Source organism: Centrocercus urophasianus, unplaced genomic scaffold (assembly GCF_019232065.1).
Source record: "Centrocercus urophasianus isolate 14NV4802_14NV808 unplaced genomic scaffold, USGS_Curo_1.0 seq_29, whole genome shotgun sequence".
NCBI classification, from domain to species: Eukaryota; Metazoa; Chordata; class Aves; order Galliformes; family Phasianidae; genus Centrocercus; species Centrocercus urophasianus.
This window is the reverse complement of record NW_024884855.1, coordinates 13,103,999-13,125,514: the sequence shown is the minus strand read 5'-3', so window position 1 is coordinate 13,125,514 and position 21,516 is coordinate 13,103,999. Positions and strand designations below refer to the sequence as shown.

The 21,516-nt window shown below is 39.5% G+C and overlaps 1 protein-coding gene across 1 annotated transcript in view; it reads left to right on the top strand.

Annotated features, from left to right (window-relative positions):
- The window catches only part of SHISA9 (shisa family member 9), a 157,335-nt gene that overhangs the window by 474 nt on the left and 135,345 nt on the right, over positions 1 to 21,516 (top strand). Inside the window, 7 exon segments of the mRNA XM_042828188.1 lie at positions 267 to 362; positions 364 to 517; positions 520 to 630; positions 633 to 671; positions 674 to 715; positions 718 to 1,351; positions 8,661 to 8,788. Coding sequence (XP_042684122.1) covers positions 267 to 362; positions 364 to 517; positions 520 to 630; positions 633 to 671; positions 674 to 715; positions 718 to 1,351; positions 8,661 to 8,788 — 1,204 coding nt within the window.

Sequence of the window (21,516 nt, the reverse complement as noted above, 5' to 3'; positions counted from 1 at the left end):
TACCCCGGAGCGGCGCGCAGGACGGGGAGAGGAGGCGCTGCCGCGCTTTCGAAGACGCACCTGTGGGGAGCGCCCACCTAAGCGGGAAGTCTCTTATGTAAGGGATCCGCGGCGGGGGACGGGCGCCTTGAGGGGCTGCTGGGCGCGAGCAAAGCCCCGCGGGGGAGGCTGCACGGGAACGGGCGGCTCTGCAGAGCGGTGCCCGGGGAAAGGGGCCGCGCTCGGTTCCGCGGCGTTCGGGCGTCCGCCAGCGCCTCGGTGCATAGGCTGGGCCGGCGGGGCCGCCTCGCCCTCACGCTCCGCCGCGGGGCAGCCTTCCCCCGCCGGCTGGATGCTGCCCCTCGGCTCGCCGGGCTCCGGGCAGGGGCTCTGCGGGCGCCGGCTGAGGGAGTCGCGCGACGGGCCGCGCCGGGCTCGGCGGGGGAGCGGAAGGCGGGCGCCAGGCGGCGCGAGGCGGCCCCGCTCCGGTCCTTCCCTCCCCTGCGGCGCCCTCGCCCCGGCGCTCCCGCCCCACGCCCCGCTCCCAGCCCGCTCTTCCGCGCTGCCCCGCGCCGCCGCCGCACCTCCGCCCCCCGCACTCCTCCTCCTCCTCCTCCCGCGTGCTCCCTCTCCGCGCTCCCCGCTCCACAAGTGCCGCTCGCTCGGCTCCTCCGGCGCAGGGAGGCGCGAGGCTGCGGCCCGCGCGGGGCCGTCCGTAGCGCTGAAGGCGAACGCGGCTGAGGCGCGCCCGGCCGTTGACCGAGCCCTTTATGTCCAGCTCCCGGCGCGGCGCAGCATCCAGCAAGTCGAGCGGCGGCGGCGGTGCTGAGACGGGGCTGAGAGGCGGAATGGAAGGTTTCGTTCGGCTGCTCTTCGGTTACTTGGTGGCGGACTTGCTTACGCTGGTTTGTCGGGCTCAGGAGAAAGCCGGCCAGCAGCTGGGGAGTTTCGTGGTGCTCTCGGGAGGAAACCGCTCCAGCCTTGGGGAACAACCGGACCCCTCCGAGCCACCTCCCACCCCGGACTTCTGCAGGGGCTACTTCGACGTGATGGGGCAGTGGGACCCTCCCTTTAACTGCAGCTCGGGGGAGTTCATCTTCTGCTGCGGCACTTGTGGCTTCAGATTTTGCTGCAAGTTCAAGAAGACAAGGCTGGATCAAAGCACCTGCACGAACTACGAGACGCCGCTGTGGATGAACACTGGGAAGCCTCCTTCCCGCATAGATGACCCTCTGCACGACCCCACCAGGGATAAAACCAACCTCATCGTCTACATTATCTGTGGGGTTGTGGCAGTTATGGTGCTGGTGGGAATCTTCACCAAACTAGGGCTGGAAAAGGCACACAGACCTCAGCGGGAGCACATGTCCAGGTAAGGTTGAGTGTTGGGTGCGGGGTCCCTTCCTCCATCGCTCCTCTCCAAAAAAAAAAAAAAAAAAGCCCACGAGTTCCTAAACAATATGTCTACCCAGCCAGGCGGGCTTTATTCCCCTGCAAGGTAGCTGAGACCAACTTCAGAGAGCAGGGCTTCTATGGTTCCCCAAGCCGAGGTTATCATAGTGCATGCATACTGAAGAAGAATAGAAATTAATAGGGTAGTGTGCACACAGAGCAGTCAGTTTTTATCTGCAGCATTGGACATACTCCCCAGTAATATCCAGCAAGTCTTTCTACATACACTGTAGTTGAATAGGAAAAGAAAAAATTCTGAAACCAGAAACAGTGAATTATAGAAAGCCTGGTAGGTTCTCTCTTCCAACTGTTTTGAAGCCTGGAAAATGTTTTTATCTTCTCAACTGAAGATGTAAACAAATGTCATCTCGCTCTCCCTTTCCAGCTGCAAAATGGTTTTGGCAGGACCTTCCCTACTCCCCCAGCCTTTGAAAGCGTGTGAGCTATTTGTAAAATATCTGAGCTGTGAAAATCAGCCAGGGTAGAAGGGAAGAGGGAGACAAAAAGGAAATGCTATTGTAGAATTGCTTAATGTTTTTTCAGTTACTGTTGAGAATTTTAACACAGAATATGAAGATCTTGTCATCCGTAAATGTGTTATACTCTGTATCCACTGTGTAATGGCTGAGTTACACCGAAGAGAACCTCCCCCACCTAGAGTTAGGCATGCTGTGTGCTGTTTACTCCAGATACAGGCTGCCTAGTGGTGGACAGGCAAGTGGGCAGCTTAGGACAGAGCCCAGTGTCTTAAACAACATATTCCAAACCAGGATTGTCACAGCAGTTCAAAATCAAGGCATAACACGTGTGCCAAGTTTGCAGTCTATCTCATTTTTTTTTTATGCTAATCCCAAGCACGTGAAAGTAAAGCAGAGGCGGGGGGGGAAAGGCATTAAAAAAAGGGTATCTCTGTTAAAGAGCCTAAATTAACTCCAATGTCTTGGGCAACTTTAGAAATGCAGTGCAATTAAAAGGATGCCTTCTACTGGGCATGCAGTGAGGCAGAAAGATTCCCCTTGCCCTGGTGATGATGTAGTTCACAATCTTTAAAGCTTAGATGAAAAGTCTTTGAAATGTAGCTCAAGAAATCAACTCAACACCTGGAGCCGTATCACGGCAGCTTATCATGGAATGTACGGGAAAAAGCCACTAAAAACTCCTGCAAAGGAATTGTCTGTTCGCTAAGTTATTTGCTATTTATAAACTGGCTGATATGGATACTACTGAGAACAAAACATCACAAATTTTAGTCAACTCAATACTGTGTCAGTGGCAATTCTGCAAAGCCAGTTTTCTTTGAGCAAGGTATATTAATCCTTTAGACATTTTGAATATTCTGACTGCAAAACTGAGTCAAAATAAATATAAATAATAAAGTGGATCCCACTTTATTTTTTTAACTCTGACCCTTAAACTAAGGGGCTGAAGCTTGTTTGTGAAAAGCTGTCATATGCTTCAGTCTATTTCTGTGATGTCTTTGTGCAGGCAGTAAGTCAAAGCTTGTAACAAAAAGCAGGACAAAGCAATGGTGTAGCCATCCCTGCTTATACCTGGCTTAAACAGATCCAACTTCTACTAACAGAAATACTTGCTGAAGAAGCTCTTTGTATTTGCTATCTAAAGTACAGGTGTTAAGTATTCTGAAATGATATTCTATCTTCTGATATTCTGGGAAACAGTATTACGAGGGACCAGAAAATATTCTGAGATCCCTGTCATGTGTGCATAAAGATTAGGTTTCTGAAGTGGTTCCTGGAAAGGTCATGTGTTATCCTAATTACTTAACATTGTCTGAGATCTTGTACCTTCCTCGCTGTGAAAACATTCAAATCAGGATTATAGCAACTGGGAAAGTCATGATCACATGGAAAAACAGTCACCCACTCACTGCACATAATAGCTAGTCATCTTCTGATGAAGCAGTACTACAGCTTTTTTTTTTTCCCTCCCCAAAAGTTCTCACACTCCTATTACAGTTGTGTGGGGTGGGTTTGGTATAGCATTACTTGTAAAAGGAATTGATTTGTAAATCCTTTGGGCAATCTAAAAATCTTTCATTGAGTGAAGAACTGAAGTATCCTTTTATCCTCAAATGCGTGTTTAACTAAAACGTTCCATCCTCATTTTACACTACTAATACTCTGAAAAAGAAGTTGCAGTACTTAAGCAATAATTTATCAGTTTAAATAGTTAATAGTACCAGCAATTAAAATAATATCTAGTCTGTATTTGCATTCACCTTCTTTTGTAATACTAATTTCTACAATTAAAAAAAACATGCAGAACAAACCCAAATCAAAACTAGCACCCTTTATGCTTTCTTTCTGTACCAAATCTTATTAATAAGCAAAAATGTAATGCACTGAGAGTGTTAGGTAGGCCAATTCAGAAGTGTAAGTGCTATTCCATTTTGGCTGGCAACAAAAAACATGCATACAGAGACTGATTTGATATCTATTTCCTTGCTAAGATTGTCTCTTTTCCCTCCCCTACCTACAGGTACAGGAAATAGTGGAATTCTCTCAATTCTTATGAACAAATTCACCTAAGTAAAGGCTAGTAGTGCTTATCAGATAAGGTGATGGATGATGTAAGCTGACTTTTTTATAAGAGCTGATTTTTTTTAAGGGAACAGGATACAACTGGTGTAAATTACGTAATTCCATTTTTCTATTTACTATTTAGAAACACAGAGACCTGCATGTGAGAATAAGAATGTTGACTTGTAAACAGGGAGCAGGTCTGTGCCATACTTAGTAATTCCTTGCATCATTTCATCTTGAGGTCAGTGGATCTGCTGCTGAAGTAAGACACTTGTGTATGTTAGAGCAGAGAAAACTTCTCAGAGTTGGTGAGCTTAGTTTCTATAGCCTTTCATTATATTTTGTTTACTTCTATACCAAAACAAACCACGAACACTATTCATTTCATATGAATTTTCCTGAAATATTTCACAATGAAAGAACAGTGGGGAAATGTAGTTATACCCACAGCAAAAACAAACAAACAAAAAACCCCACAAGAAAACCCAGTGGACAAGGCTGTTTAGCACAAAGAAGTTGCTTACTTTTCTTTTAAGAAAAAATGCCAAATAGGAAACTATTGACAATTTCTTTCCTTTGCTTTTAAATAAAACACTCTTACTGTTGGCATGGAACTGTGAATATAGAAGATGAAAGTGCAGAATTAAGTATGGTATTAACTCTGCATCGTGTATTTCCCTTTAGACATCATATGATAATGCACTGTTTATATCATTTTCCCTTTTAAATTTGTTACTTGATATTACAAGGAGATAAATGTTCCCTCAGCTACGGTGTTCAGGAACCAAGCAGCAATAGTAGTGTCCAAGTAGAGTAACTCTTCCTTTACCTAAATGCCTTTCAAAAGAATAAGATGGTGTATGTTATCAGATGTGGCAGAGGGATTGCGTGTGGCAGTATCGTGCCTAAAAGGAGAAGAGAAGCAATCTGCCTCCTGAAGCAGACCTCGAAGCCCTGCTGCTTAGGAGGGCAGCGCGTGCTTGCTGCTTAAGACTTGCATCAGTGAGACTTTCAGGCTCTGTAAAATGATGAATTCTTGAAAATGTGTAGAATAAGCAAAAGCTTTATTTCTTTTTCATGGAGGAGATCTTTCTGTAAACAAAACTGCACCTTTGTCTTCTTCTCTAATCCTCATGGAGAATGTGCAAACAAACCTGGAACTGAACGAACAATATTTACACTCCTACTCCTAACTCCTGTTGTCTTTTTTTTTGTTTTTTTTTTTTCAAGCAGTGCTTCTGATAGCCGATAGCTGATAGGATGATAGTATAGCTGATTGTATAGCTGATAGCAGCTTTCCGAACATTATGAACCATCTGATCTCTTCTTTTATCCTTCTCAATGTGCTAAGCTCCTAAGTCAAGTCTTCTGTTGATTATTTGGAAGGCATATGCCTGGGGCCAACAATACTCTGACTTGCCAAAATGCTGAATCCTACATGTGAAATTATTTCCCTTATGGATTTAGACCCAGTTTTGGAGGCAAAATTTAACAACTGACCTTTCATGAAATAACTTGTGTTTCAGCTTCTTCAGGCTTATAACCATAAGGGAAATGCCTGGCTCCACGTGCTTTGTAACATCTGAAAATAGTATTATATACCCAAAGAGAAATCTTATTGCAGAAGAAATCACAAAGTTTTGTGACAGTTGGATAGCTCTGGGCCATGTTTAGGTAATGTTTTTCCACTTCAGTAAAACTGCAGTCAATGTCAATGTATCAATATATAGGACTTAGATATCACTATGTTTTACATTTTCTTAAAAAATTATTATGTATAGCAGTGGTGTGAATAAAGTCCCTCCACACATAAGTATCACTTTCTGTATGATGATATTCAGGTGAGAAATGCACAAAGTCTGTTGGCCTATGCAGTATTTTTTGAAGCAAGCATTCGTTCAAGGATGCTGCTGTGTACTCTGTATGCACAAAACTCTATATAGGCAAATCCCTAGGAAAAAAAATGCAGGTAACTGCATTGCCTTTGTGCTTCAGTAACATGAGCTGCCACACATTTTTAACTCTCCCTGACATCAGTGGAAGATAAGGACAAGCCTTTTGTTATATGAGCTATTTTGCCCTGGGAAGACTGTATAACTTTGGCTAGTACAGTACAAAGGTGCTGTGTCATTCAAAATCATTAAAAATAGAACTTGACGAGAAGTTCCTTTTTCCTTGACGTATTTGCACAGCTAATTCCTTAAAACCTGACTGAAAAAAAAGCCACACTAAAGAGGTAGAAAACTCAGCTGGCATTTTCACAGTCAGTCAGTAGTTAATCTGCTGCCATTTAAAGTCTATAGTTAACAATGTTCAACATCATATTAAGGGCAATGAGGAAGACATTTCAGAAAACCTGTTCTTGCAAGGCTGGGAAATGCTACACTATGTATTACAGGTTCACACAATTTTAACTCCCGTGATGAAGGAACTTTGGTGCTTCTTTCCCAGAAATGTGTCCATCTGCCTCTGGAAAAAAAATAAATATTGCATGAATTCATAGAATCATAGAATCACAAGGTTGGAAAGGACCTATAAGATCATCGAGTCCAACCGTCTCCTCATCACCACTGCCACCACCAGCACTAAACCACATCACACAGCACGTCGTCCAGGCGCCTCTTGACCACTGCCAGGGACGGCTACTCCACCACCTCCCTGGGCAGCCATTGCAGTGCCTGACCTCTCTGTGAGAGAAGAAGTTCTTCCTTATGTCCAACCTAAACCTCCTCTGATACAACTTGCGGCCACTGCCCTGTGTGCTGCTCGTTGCCTGGGAGAAGAGGCCAAATCCCTCTTCGCCACAACCTCTCTTCAGGAGGTTGCAGAGTGCAGTGAGGTCTCCCCCGAGCTCCTCTTCTCCAGACTGAATGATCCCAGCTCCCTCAGCCGCTCCTCCATAAGACTTGTGCTCCAGACCCCTCACCAGTTTCGTTGTCCTTCTCTGGACAGGCTCCAGGACCTCAATGTCTTTCCTGTAGTGAGGGGCAATTGACTAGAATTGACAGTTTTGGTTCCTGTTATTCTAAACCGTCTTTTGCAATATAGTGCTTTATTTTAGCATCTTTTTCTACATACCTTTGTGAGATCTCTCCTAGTGATTTTTATTTTTCTGCTACATAGGCCAGTTCTGCAATTTCTGCTGTATAAGCATTGCTTCAAATGGAAGCATTGCTCTGATACCATTACAAGTGGAGGCATTGCTCTGATACCATTAATCATTTTGTTACTACCTTCTGACCTTTCACAGCATTAAGAGAATATTCTGCAACATGTTGATCACAACTGTAACTAGCATTTAATAACATGATGCTAGCCCTAAACAGATGGAAACATCAGTACCATTCATCAGCGTGCCTGCAATCTGAGAGCAAGATTTATCTCAGAATTCCTCTTTGTATCTTAAGTGAAACAGCTATTTAATATTTAAAAGGACGGTGCTCCTTGATCAAGAAATCATCATGCCATGGTAGCACAGCGCATGAGCTGGATGATACTTGTTGTGACGTTCACCAGTGAACATGTTTACATTTATTTATTTGTTTATAAACTTGATGCACTGTCTGGGACACTGTACAATCTGGCAGAAAATTCAAGTAGACACAGTGCTTGGAAGATGCATTCATTCCCTTCAGAAAGTAGCTGAAGGCATCTAAAAATGAACACCAGTAAGATAAATGGAGGATGCAAATAATGATCAGTGATGTACTGACTTGCGTGACACTGATAAGACCCAGTGAGTGTTTCTGATGCCAAAAGGAATGGTTTCTGCAGGTGGGCCGGTTATTTTTGGGGCACAGTGGTTCAGCGGGTAATGCTGTGATGCGCACCTAGGGGCTCATCCTGCTCCTAGTGAAGTCAACGGTGAAACTCCACGGCCCAGAATCAGAGAGGGAGATATTGCTGCGCTGAGATTTTCAGAACTTAAAACGTGTGCGTTCTTACCTACGTGATTCACACTGGGCAGGTTGTTTGACAGGGAACCAGTCACAGAAACTACACAAACATGGGATGAGCCACTGTGTTACACAAAATTACTGCCTGCAGAAAACCCCCACGACCAGCTTCAGGTTGGGCCTGGCCATAATGTGAGGACTCCTTCTGCCTGCTCTCTGCTGCTGTAAAGCTTTCATCCTTTTTCCAGCAATGTTACCGTGCCAGCTTTGCTCTGCTGTAATGATGAGGTCACTCTCATAGAAGTGAGAAAAGATGTTTTCAGCTGCCTTTTGAATGGAGAAAACTTAAAAACCTGCTTGTGGATGGTGCTGTGCCTACTGGATTGCTGCAAGAAAATCAAAACCTTTCATCTTTGGTAACATTTTTCATTGAAAATGGTGGAGGCCACTGCACTGTGTGGTGCTCTGTGCAGCTGCATGTTTAAGAGTTGACTCTGACAGACCTGCTCAGTTTGACTGCAAAGGCACTGTCACTGAGCACAGGCAATGGATGAACTCTGCAAGTCTCAAAAAGTGTAAATTGTGTTCTCATAGAGCAAAGACAGCTGAAGAACTGAGTCTTAGTGAAGTCTCATGATGAATTTGAGTTCCTTATTTTTCTGTGAATAGGAACAGTTTCTCCAGTAGACACTATGGTAGACTATCCCAAACAGAAACAACACACCTGGACTGTATTGCAAATAAAGACATTTTGCAACAGGCTTATTCTGAAATTTTGTTTGTTTTTCAGGGCTCTCGCTGATGTGATGCGACCACAAGGTCCTTGTACAACAGATCATATGGAAAGAGATCTCAACATTGTAGTACACGTGCAACATTATGAAAACATGGAGACAAGACCTCCTCCAAATAATTTACGTAAGTTGCTTTATAACTACATTAATATCTGGAATGCTTGCACTAAAATGATTTATTATGAAATGATATTGGTGGATGTCAAATATGAATATGCAGTAGCAGGTTCTGGCAACTTAGAAATAATTTATCTCAGAATTAGAAATACCTAGATTTCCTGGTGCAAAAAGTGCAATGCTTACAGAAAACTATTGTGTTGAGAAAAAAAAAAAAAAGAGTTAGTCTTTGTTTTTAACCTTGTTGTCGTGGTTGACTGTTTCAAATCTTTGTCTAACTGATGTTTTTATTAAGCTCATCAACCTATTCCTTATTCTTGTTTTATTTTAGTATTTAAAAAAATAATAATAAAAAAAAATGGCTAAGCTTACAGCAAGTTTTAACAAGATGCATCATACACCTGTAACACCCAAAAAGGAAGTGGTCCCGTTGGGGTATCACCTAGTGGTCATCTCGTTATCATTGCCACTAGTAAAATAGTTAAATACATTCCTAAAGAGCATAAAGTTGTACCTAGTTTTCAATTTCCTCTTTTTTTTTTTTTTTTTTCTGTAATGGAAATTTGAGAGGAAAACTATTACGTTTTAAATAATTGTTTTGTATTTGCTATTATTTATTTGTTCAAGATAAAGTAAAACTATACCTTGGAGCTTCAGAGGAAATATGGTGACATTTCAAGGGCTTCTGGAATCCTAGGCACTTTATTTCTCAGTCTTCTGTTATACAAATGCAGATCTTTGTTGTGCTTTGATGTGTCCCATTATGAACAGTTTGACTATAATTTTAATTTGCATATGTTTATATTATATCCTTCTATATTATATATACACACAGAAGTTACAGATTACGTGTTTACAATTTCAAGTTCAGTTAAAGAGGATCATTCAGGAAGGAATGGGTCATTAGACAGTAAATGGCTTTATTCTGTGCTGTAGAGCAATGCCGTGGAGCATTCTGCTGCATGTATACTTTTTCCTGCATTGGTATTTGGGTTCTGAAACATTTAAAGTATAGTCTTATATTTTTCCTTATCTTTCTATAAATGGAGAAAGCAGAAAATTTGCTTATATTTAGATAAAGAATTAGTTTTGTTCAGAGCAGACAGTGCTGTTATTGTGAGATTTTATTGCTCTTCTTTTCGGGTGAACATTGTAAGAACAGGGAGAGAAAGAGAAGGTTCATGTGCTGGGTGCACTCCTGGTGTTTGTTTTGTGGTGAAGGCTGATGGTGATTTCTTACGCGCATGGTTACAGGACAACAGGAGAGAATTAAAGCTGTGACCTCTAATAAAGATTCCACCTATAGCGAAGTCTGACATCTAATCTGTCTGCACTACTCAACAGCAAAGTACTTCCTGGGCATGTGCAGCTCTACACCACTGAAGGGGAAAATACACACATACTGCAGCATTGTATCTCTTAATTGCATAGAAGCACAGTTTCTTATGAGGAACTTATGCGTCTCTCCCAATCAAAGGTTGGGATCTAACTGCTTTTTTTGCTCCTGTGGTTTGAGGAAGATATGCTCTCTTACTCTCTCTCTTTGCTCTGTGTGTTAGTTCTTTGCCAATCTCTTCTGATCCTTCCAGTGACTGTGCTTTCAAGCAGGAAGATGCCAAATGCTAATGGTCAGGTTACAACCCTTAGTTTCTGTCATATATGAAATGTATATTTAGAATCTCAGTTAATGAAGAGAGCCAGAAAGTTAATAGATTCCTACTACATCGACTGCATCTGGAATTTTGTAATCTTCATACTGAGGTTTTGCTTAAGAATTTCTATACTACAATATATGGCATACTACAGTGAGTCTTTAAACTCTAAGTTATTCTATTTTTAATTAAGATTTAAGCCTTTGTTCTATAAACTGTTGCACGTGTCTTTCCACTAAGATGGACATAATTACAACACCAAAGAAGATAAGTGTAATGGTACCTTAGGAGCTTGACTTACGTACCACATTGATCCCAGAATGTGTCCCTCTAGCACACATTATATATGAAGATCTTGCTTCACTGCAGTTTACCACTTAGAATTCCTACTGGTATGTTGGAGCAATCTTAACACCCCTAGGTGATGAAAAGGAGCCAGTCTCAGAACTGCTTCAGATGCAGCTCAGGCATTTCTGCTATGTATGGAAACCTTGGGGGGGGGGGGGGGGGAAAAAAAAGCAGTAAAGATGGCAGCTGCTTCAGTCTTTAGTCAAATTTATGGATTAAGTCAGTCAATTTTTTGGCATTCTTTAATTAATGTTGCTTTGTAGCTTTGGTGTTTTTTTTTTTTTTTTTTTTTTTCCCCCCCACTACGTTGCCTGATAAATTCATCAAAAACATGAACTTGTTGAATTGGGCTGCACATCAAATGTGATTAAAGCGTGCTGAGTGCACATGCATCACAGTGCTGGAAAAGGCTTTAGAAAGAAGAATTATTTAGAAATGTTTCCTAAGCCCAATATCTTAGCAATTTGAAATTCTACAGCGGAGTTCTGAGACACTGTAAGAATGCAGGTATTACTTACAGAAACTTTCTCAGTTCAGCATTACCTATTCTAGTGCTGGAAAAGTGACTTCGTGGGGTATTTTTAGAAGTAAATTAGCAAAGCTCAAGTACAGCTTTCACTGAACTTCTATTCCAGATCTTTACTTACACAGAGAAAATGAAGTACTACAAACTTATAGCACCAGACACTTTGGTATATATATTTTAAGTTCTCTTTGCTAAGTTACCACTTTCTACCTACTAGCTATCTCAAAATGAAACATGAAAATTTGATACTAATGTACTTTTCACATTGGTCTGCAGATATGAAGAGGGCAGGATAATCTCTTAGGCATTATGTACCATTTCCATATTGCATCTTTCAAAATATTGACAAAATGCTGAAGGCCCAACATTTTAATAATGTTCTAATTTAAATATTCTTTTTCTCTACTGCCCTCCTGAAAAAACATCTTGCTGGTGCTGCCAACCCACTCTGGAGGTGTCTCTTCACCCCCTGCAAAGGGATGCTATGTCAAAATGACAAACTTTCCTTGATCTCTGACACTGAAAATGAGTGTGTTTTTGTCTTTGGACTGTTTATCACCAGAGAACAAAGGTTTATAAGAACAGCTATTTGCCAAAAGCAATAGCACAATGGAAGGCCAAAGTAACATTTATTTTCAGCACCTTGCAGTCTAAGCAAGTACAGTTTGAGTTTTCTGGAACTCAGAAAAGCCATACCAGGCGTCCTGGAAAAACAGATTTTCTTTTCTGTGCCCAGGTAAATCCAGACAACCTCAACATTTATTAGTGAAGGCTGCTTAGTCCTTAGTGGTTGTTAGTTGCCATAATTTTTTCCTGAAAATGTGCTGTATTTAGGATTACTCTTCCATTATTTTACATCACTTGAACACCTTAGAATGGAACAGTGCTTTGTAAACAAGCAGCAGTTCTCTACCTAGAATTACCACATATTAAATACAATTAAAAAAAAAAAAAAAAAGGCATGTGTGAGTTACATTAAAAACGAAACCAAAAGCAAATATTTCTACTGAATTTGAGATTTTGTTCATCTCTATTTAACTTTCACAGATCTTAACAGAGCAACAGCATTCAAAATTTTTTTTTCCTACTCCCTGTGTTAGAGGTCAGCGATTTATTAATCTTGGGATTATAAAACCACCGCATCCGGATTTAGGAGCCTTTCTAGCTACATGCTTTTTTCTGGAAGATGATTGCTGGTATTATTTCTGATTCATATTTTATGATGGCAGAAAGAAGCACTTATGTTAGAATTGTCCACAATCACTTTTCCTAATGATCAGAAAAAGCTCAGTTTCTACCACCTTGCACTAAGGTATTTAAAGCATTCATGCAGAATCCAGAGATTGAGCTGACTTTAAAGGGAAGTCAGTTCGAGACCAAGGTGACACTTTCAAGGCACAATGCTAGCTTTTAGTCAGCTTGACATATATGGGTTATTTCTTCTTTTTGAATTTAACACAAAGTGTTGCACTGTATCAAAATAGCCCATTTTAATACTAGTCCAGGATTTGCTGCATGCACGATTAAAACAACTTTTCCTTGTCTTAAATATATGCAAGGGAATACTGGGTTTGCTGCTGTATTTGGTTGTCAGTTGTTCTGGACAAATGCTCATTACAAATGCTAATGCTGAAAACAAAGCTGAGATGTTTCTATAACTGATGCCTGATGATAAGATAATTTTATTCTATTTTTTGTTTCTTTGTTTGCACTGGACAGTTAGAATATAAAGAGGAGAGTATTTACCAAAGTTCCCACATACTGGAATAACATTTTGTATCACGTGTTCCTGTGCATCTCCCATGGCTATAACATGAAGCTCAATCTGTTTTCCTGTGAAACTATCACTAATTTGACACTGTGAAAATGCAGTCAGAATTTGCAAGAGTTTTTTTTCCCCCCCAGTCTTTTTCACCCTTTGTGAATATACTTTTTTTGTTGTTTAATGCAGTGCTCTTTGGCAAACTAATTAAACTAAAAATTTAAACATAATCTGATATGGACAAGTTTATGGTTCAGTACTGCATTGTCTAGGCATAATTCCTGCTTTTGCTCCCTGGAAATAAGCATCCAGGCTTACTGAGAAACTGGTGAACTACTGTCTTTGAAATGCAAAGCTTTTGGAGTACATAAAATACAAACTAATTTACTTACTTGCCTAGTTATGAAGCAGCAGACAATGTGCAGGTATTATGTAATAACAGACTTCTGTTGATAGGGGCTTCAAAACAGTATTGAAAACATTGCTCCAATAATGGATGCAAAACGCAAAGGACTGAGCAAATAACTTCATGCTTTGCCTCATTGCTGTCTAGGTTGCTGGATTACAGTAAAATGCTTTTTTAGACCTGATTATATACACAGGTCCAGCCCAAAGGAACTGGTCTAATTCTACATAAGTGTTAATTGACTGTTACCTCCTCACTCAGAAGTACAAAGTACAGGTAGAAAAGCTGACCTCTAGAGACAAGGCTCCAGCCATGAGCAAAGAGATGGAGAGCACCAAATTTCCAGCCAAAGTACTGTGACCAAAAGAGAAGTGAAGAAGTACTGCTGATGGAGTGTTCTGAGACAGTAAAGAATGAGGTAGAATAAAACGGCCATTAATTGGACAGTATACTTAGTTCACAAGAAACCACAATGCTGTGGGAAAGGAGAGCAACTGTAGTCAATAAGCATGAGGAATTTGTTTCCATCTGAAGCCTTAGTTTTCACTAGTATGCAAAAATTAATTTTACCAATTCATAAACTACCCAGGAAGCACCTTAACACTGTTAAAAAAAAAAAAAGTTATACTTTATAGATACTTGCTGACCTAAAAGCAAGTAGGCTCAGATTAGCCCTGGAAGAAGACTACTTAGTGTTACATTTTGGACAAGGAAAAATTTGACTTTTAAATTACATACTTTACAAAAGTAATAATCTAAGAAAAATGGTGCAGCATCACCATAACCCATGTCAAAAAAAAAAAAGTAAATATATACATATATTTTTTAAACAGTTTCCGGTTGAGGTTAAAAACAGCACAACCATCTTGAGACCACTTTTAAAACAACTTGAAATTAAATTCTGGATACTGACATCAACTGATATTATAATCTCCAGTAGAACTTCAAAGCATTAGCAAACTGATGATAGAATTTGTTACTTTTTAATAGATTTTTAAAAATTAACAATACTACAGCAACGGTGATAAGCATTACAACTTCAAACCTCCCATGCTGGAAACACAATTTCCCATAGAACTTTCCATAGAAATGCATATTTAGATTCATTCCTTTTTCAACCCACTCACTCACTGTTAATGGCAGTGATGTTTAGTCTGTTTTGAATGGTTGTTTAGCCTCATAATTATTAATATTAAAATGTTGGTAATTTACATTCAGATTTTAATTCAGATTCATGATGCTGATTTTTGAGAACCTTCTTGTAACACCAAAGAGTAATTAGATTCCTTTAATATCCAACCTGATAGTGAGAGCTTCTGAGTTTATTTAGAAAGATAAAACATGAAGAAAAATGAAGTATCTCATTAAGCAGTGACTGTGGTACTTTTCTTTAATTCATTAGGAAAAAAGGATAATTTTGAAGTTGTTAATATATACTACACACAATAGTTTTTCATTTACAGCTACATCCGTCTTCACCTAGGTACATATGTCAGAACATGACTAGTTCCTTGCTTTTGGGATCATCTTGTTGGCTTAATCTAGAAATGAAAAAATAAGCTTAGGCAGTTAAACACAATTGTTGGCACGAACAAGGACTGAGTATGCTGGGTCTATAATCACAGAATCACAGAATTGTAGGGGTTGGAAGGGACCTCCAGAGCTCATCGAGTCCAACCCCCTGCCCAAGCAGTTCCTACAGCAGGTCGCACAGGTCGGCATCCAGGCAGGTCTGGAACATCTCCAGAGAAGGAGACTCCACCACCTCCCTGGGCAGCCTGTTCCAGTGCAACTGGATCCAATACAACTTTGAACTTGAAGTTACTGCAGAAGTTCACTGGCTTTCTTCCTTATTCTATAACTATTTCTTGGTTAATATGATTTCATTGGAAAAAAACAATACGAATGTTGTGTACCCTTTCTGCACTTTTAGTCAATGAGATATGTTTTGAACAACAGTAGGTTCATAAGCTTTGTTCAATTAACCATTTCTATTAGGACTCAACAATGAAGTTTTTGCTGTCTTCATTTATTGTGCAGTAAGATTAATTAGATTACATTACTGTCTTGCATCCTATAATTTAGGTTTAGTGAGCTTTTTATTACAATATGTCAAACTTATCTGAATTAAAGCATTCATCACAGTAATACGTATTTGGGAGAAATACAGTTAATCACTGACATCCTTCAGTGGCAGTAATTAACATGGTTATCAAATTATGAAATATTTTATAATGAATTTTAAAATATTGAACAATTAATTTATAAACCAAAAACAGTCACAGATTCACAACAATAGAAGAGTACCGCAGTAACAGACTATTACCTAGTTAGTTCTGAGTCACACAACAGCAAACTTGAAATGTGCTTACAAATGATGACACTTATTTTGGTGTAATCAGGTGCAGATTCGAGTACTTTGAAATGCTGCCCAATGGCACAGAGATGTATTTTACATCTAGCAGACGAAAAGTTCACTATTTAAATAGTTTGACTTGGGAAAATAGTTATGCTTCTCTTAAGTTTCTCTTGAATCCGCTTTTACTTCTGTACCGTCATCATAAGTATTTAATAAGGGTTTGGTTCCCCAGGAAACTGTTATTAAGTATTGATAAGCCAACACTCATCTGAAAACAAAGGCAATCATTAGGAAGAATAAGCATCATGCACTGTTTTGGTGCCTTGCCACGTAAGTCTTATTTGTTAAGTGTTATTAGTGAAGTACTATTCATATAACATCAATTTAGTATCTAAAATGGTATTTTGTTCTTGGACAGGTAAGTTGAATAATACTATTCTCAACACTGCATAATTTCCAGTGCAAAATATTCCCATTTTTAATCTTAGCCATCAGCAAGGCCCATCATCAGCGCTGCATATCTGTTGTAATCTTTCTTGCAGGAAATCTTGATTTAAAAACTGATACAGTAAAGAATGCCAGAGTAATAGGATTCATGTTTGGAAAACAACAACAACATCATCAACAGTCAAAAAACTAACAAACAAACAAACAAAAAAAAACAAATTAAAAGCACCTTTTGCTTTCACGGTCAGTTTGCCAACATCACACAGACAAACTGCACTGCCTTTTCTGTGCCAAAACAATATTGTTTTCTAACTGCTGGCTTACTGGATCATCTTTCTAAATCTCCTAGCTCCCAGCCTCATGTTTTGTGTCAAAAATTTTAGATTTATAACAAAAATAATAAAAACAGATACCTATGTATCAATGGATTCGTATCTATGCATTAGGGGCAAGCATAAACTATTCTAAACTGATTTATCCACAGTTAAACAGACACTTTTATGAATGTTTTAAACTTTAACACTGTATTTTAAATTTTGAAATGCTGTTGTCAGATTACTTCTCTTCATTTTTTAATGCAGGCACAACAACTTTGCCAACCACAATCAGTACAGTAGTTACAAAATAAAGTAGAGACGGACAGCATACATTAAAGAGCTTATGAACACACATTCTAGTATTACAAGGTGACTGTGGTATTCAGTGAATATTGGCACAAATTTCAATCTATAGTTTCAATCAAATGATTTTTAGAAGCTTCGTTCCATGTTCTATACTTTATATCATAGTTTTGTTTGAAATGTGCACATTGACTTTATCTAACAGTAAAAAGACTGAAGTCAGCTAAGGGAACTGAGTGCTTAAGAAATTGCATTGCTGTTGATTTGATAATAGGAACAATAGTTGAAAAAAAATCTCTAGTACTATCACATAAAACTGCATTATAATCACTCACAGATTATTACAGGACGTTTCTAGTTTTTTATTTTATATACAAACAATTGTCATCTTCAGTTTTTAGTCAACACATTTGAATAGCTTTTAAGAACTTTTCATTAACATACTTTTGTTTGTAACTGATACATCTAAGAAACATATGTCCACATGCACAGTTCAGGGTTATAACTTCTGCATTCACAATGAATTTGTAATATAGTCCAAAATAACCCAGTTATGTTTTACCAGCTAATCCTTACCAAGGAAAGGAAATGCATGTTCAACATACAGCTATTTATGCACACGTGAGCACAAAGGAGAGAGCAGGTGCACAACAAAATCTGTATACCTCATTAGGGTTAGCAATTATTTGTTTACCTGGAAGCATCCACAATCAAGTTCCTCAAATGCAGATACATTATATCCTGAAGAGTTTGCTGTTAACTATGTTATTTTGGCTTTTGTACTCCACAGCAATAGCTAGGGAAAAAAAACCAAAAAAACAAAAAACCAACATACCAGCCTTCTCTGTGTAGCCAGTTACTCTTTCAAGGCTTACCCTGATTATCCCCTATCACAGAATCACTGAAACACCAAGGTTGGAAAAGACCTACAAGATCATCCAGTCCAACCATCCACCTATCACCAATAGTTCTCACTAAACCACATCCATCAACACAACGTCCAAAAGTTCCTTGAACACCTCCAGGGTCAGTGAATCCACCACCTCCCTGGGCAGCCCATTCCACTCTTACAGAGTGGTCACTTTTGAACTGCTTTACTGTTTTTTTCTTAAAGTGTTCTTCGTGCATTTCTTATTGCTGCCTCTTCTGCTACCTGTAACAAGCTGAGTTTCCTTAAGAACAAGTAGTATCTGATGATGTTAATTTCCACTGGGTTAGAAAGCATATGGTTGACCATTCTGGACAAAATTTGAAAATACCACAGTACAGAAAAATATTTCAAGTGTCTCTATTAGCATTTTGTCTTAACAACAGGGCACTGGGGATGAGCTACTTCAGCCATGAATTACTGCAAGCTCATGGACACAGGTCAGAGATGGGTCAAGCACAGCCTTCTCCCAGGGGCATTACAACTCACTTTGGGCTTCATACCTATCATACTGAGGAGAATCAGAGTTTTGTTATTAATCCAGAATACAAGATATAAAGGGACACAGGGTATTTTTCTTGTATCTTGTGACCAAAAAAACTTTCATACAGCTTAGAGGATTCAGTGATCGAGGAGCAAAAATGTGTGTTCACTGCAAAGAGTAGTGAAGGCTGGGGAGAGCAAGCAGTGGAAACCAGGAAAGCATCCAGGGAAACCAGGAGGCTGGAAGTGGTTTCCAGGTAGATGCACCTTCCAACTCAGAAGAGGCTGGGAGGCTGCAGATAAGGAAAATGGCCATGCCCTTGGCACAGATAACAACAGAGCCAGCCATTTCTGCTTTTTTTTTTCCCCATGCTCCTACCCTTCAGCAGCAGAGCTGCTGCATCTGAATAGCTTCTGCCATCTCCAGGATGCAATCCAGGCCTGAAGGCTTTCTGCATGTAGTGAAATCTCAGTGCCTGAGCCTTGGCACAATTTAGGACTGCAGGTGGCAGCTTTCACTTACTGCAGATGTTCTGAAATTTCTCTGGGCACTGTAGAAGCAGAGACCTGTGCACAGTGGGGAACTGTTTCATTCAGGCCTCTCCTCTCATGGAGGAAACAAATGGATTTGTTTGGGAAGGACCATTGGCCAAAAGCAGACTCAATGGCCAGCAAGGTTTGGTCTGTGTTAAACAATGTGGTTCTCGACTCTGCAGCAAATGGAGATGAGTTCTTGAACATTCTCCCATAAAAAGGAATGAGGACTACTGACAGTAATTTTAATCAAGAGCAGAACGAAACATAATTACTTCCAGCATCAACCAGGAGCTAAACTGGGGAAGACACTCATAATTTGCGTACCTGGCTCTTTCTTTTATACCCCTGAAGGTTGTACAGGGACAAAGGCTGTGTTAGATGCAGAGCAGTTCCTGCTGGGGACAGGGCTGAGGATCACGAATGGCACTGCTTCCTGAAGAGCTCTGCTCTACCTCATCAGATAACTACCTTCATACAGATTTTGTATTTATCATAACTCACGTTTTTCATGGCGAAACCTCTCTCCCAATTCAATTAGAACAGTTTCAAGTTTATAGTCATAGCTCTGTAGCTGAATTGCCATTAAATACTTAAACTAACTCTATAAGGATTTTTAAGCAACATTATTTGCATTTATAATTCATTACTTCTTTCCCATCCCTTTAAAATTACTTTTCTTTTGTTCTTGCTTTTTGTCCTTGCTGTATATCAAAGCACTTAGGAAAAGAGGTAAAATTTCTCTCAAAAATAAATCTTAATAATTAAGATCTTGCTCTCAACAGAAGAGCAAAATCTCTTCTATGGAAAAGATCCATAGAAAAATCAGAAAAATAAGTCAGCTTACAATCTGTAGCGCAAAACATTTGCAGAAGACTTATTCATAGATGCTTAATTAAAATAAAGATTTCTTTAAGAGCTGTAATGAGCAGAACTCATGCAGGTATCTCCTTACTCTCTAGTATCTGTTCAGGGATTACCTTGAGTCCACAAGTTTGCGCATTAAAGCGCAGAACTAAAATCTCACTTCTGTGTCCAGCTTGTTATTCCTAGTCATCCCAAGCTGTGATTATGATGGCAGAATCCAGGGGCCGAGCTTGGATAGTGCTTCTAGCAAAAACAGTAACAATTACCAGAAACTTTGGAATCTTGAATATTTAAATTTAAACTGTGCTTCTCTGCACATGTTCACATTTTAGCAGATATATTATAGAAGACGTATATAAAATTTAACTTTTTTTTTTTTTATTAGGAGGCTCTTTCCCTGACTTGTTCCTTATATCAATAATTTAGCACACCCACCCAGAAGTTGCATAATGCCAATTCTTTTTCCAGCTGTGACTCTATGTCTTATAGAGGGGTATAAATAACTGTGTGCAAATGGATTAGCTCTATTTCCTCTCTGGGTAAGCAATTTATAATAGGCAAAAACAATGCTGAAGGACTCTCTTTAAGTGCACATAAATGACACCCTTTATAACATGATGACCTTGCACTGTGTGGCGTTTTAAAGCCATTGACATTTACTTAAGAAAATCTGGCTAGAAATATTTGGAAGCTACACCTTACTTCCTATGCGACACCTTATCTCCGTTTCTGCAAATATAGTGACATAGATGAAGATCAACCCTGTAATCAGAGAAATGCAGTTAGAGCTATGCTGGAATCTGGTGATAAACTATCTGTTCCATGCACAGAAATCTTTTTCATTCAGATTTTGTAATGATCAGAATTGCTCAAACTTTTTTTCTTTCTTAAAAAAAAAAAAAAAAAAAAAAATGTGGTTTGTAAAAACCTGGTCTCTGTGAATTAGTTTTTTTTTTTTGTGGAACTTTTCCCTGGAAAAAACATTGTTTTTTCTTCCCCCCCCTTTTTTTTTTTTTTTAAAAAAAAAAAAAACAAAAAAAAAACAAAAAACAAACAAAAAAAAAAAAACAAAACCTCTCATGTAGTCTAAAGACTGCACACTAGCACCTCTTCATCTTAATAACTGATAAGCAGTACCTCAGGTTCCCCTGGCATTTCTTGATTTTATCTGGACAAAGAGTAATGTGCTCTGGCTTTCTACAGAACCATCTGTTCTTATATAGTGATCAATCAGCAAACAGCAGAAAACCAAACAACTACAGAGTTGGGGCAAATAGGTTAAAAGTTACTACAGGGAGTACCAGATAGACAAGAAGTGGCACTAGCTGTGTTCTCTTTTAAGAGAAATAAAACTAGAGTTATTTACTGAGAGCAATAAAATGCTGCAGGGCATTGCTAGCATGAAATTTGGCTTCATAAATCAAGTAAGTATTGAGATGCTGCTCTGAGAGCCTGCAAGAGTCAAAAAGAGAGATCCAGTCATCAAAAGTTGGGAATACCAACCAACCAACCAACCAACCAACAACAACAACAACAACAAAACCACCAAAAAACAAAAACAAGTATAGAAGGATCTATGGCACAGCCCGTGCCTCACCGATCAATTTTCTATCAATCAGGATGATGCACACTTTGTAGGCTCTAAATTAATTGTATAAGAAAGTTTGAAGGGACTGGAGATGTATCCAAGGATCTTACAGTAAACCCAGGCTCAAAACTTGGCAGATGTATTAATTGCCAATTATTTTTGTTTTGACCTTAATACCGAGTATGCTGAAGCTTCCAAGTGAAAAATCCAGACAA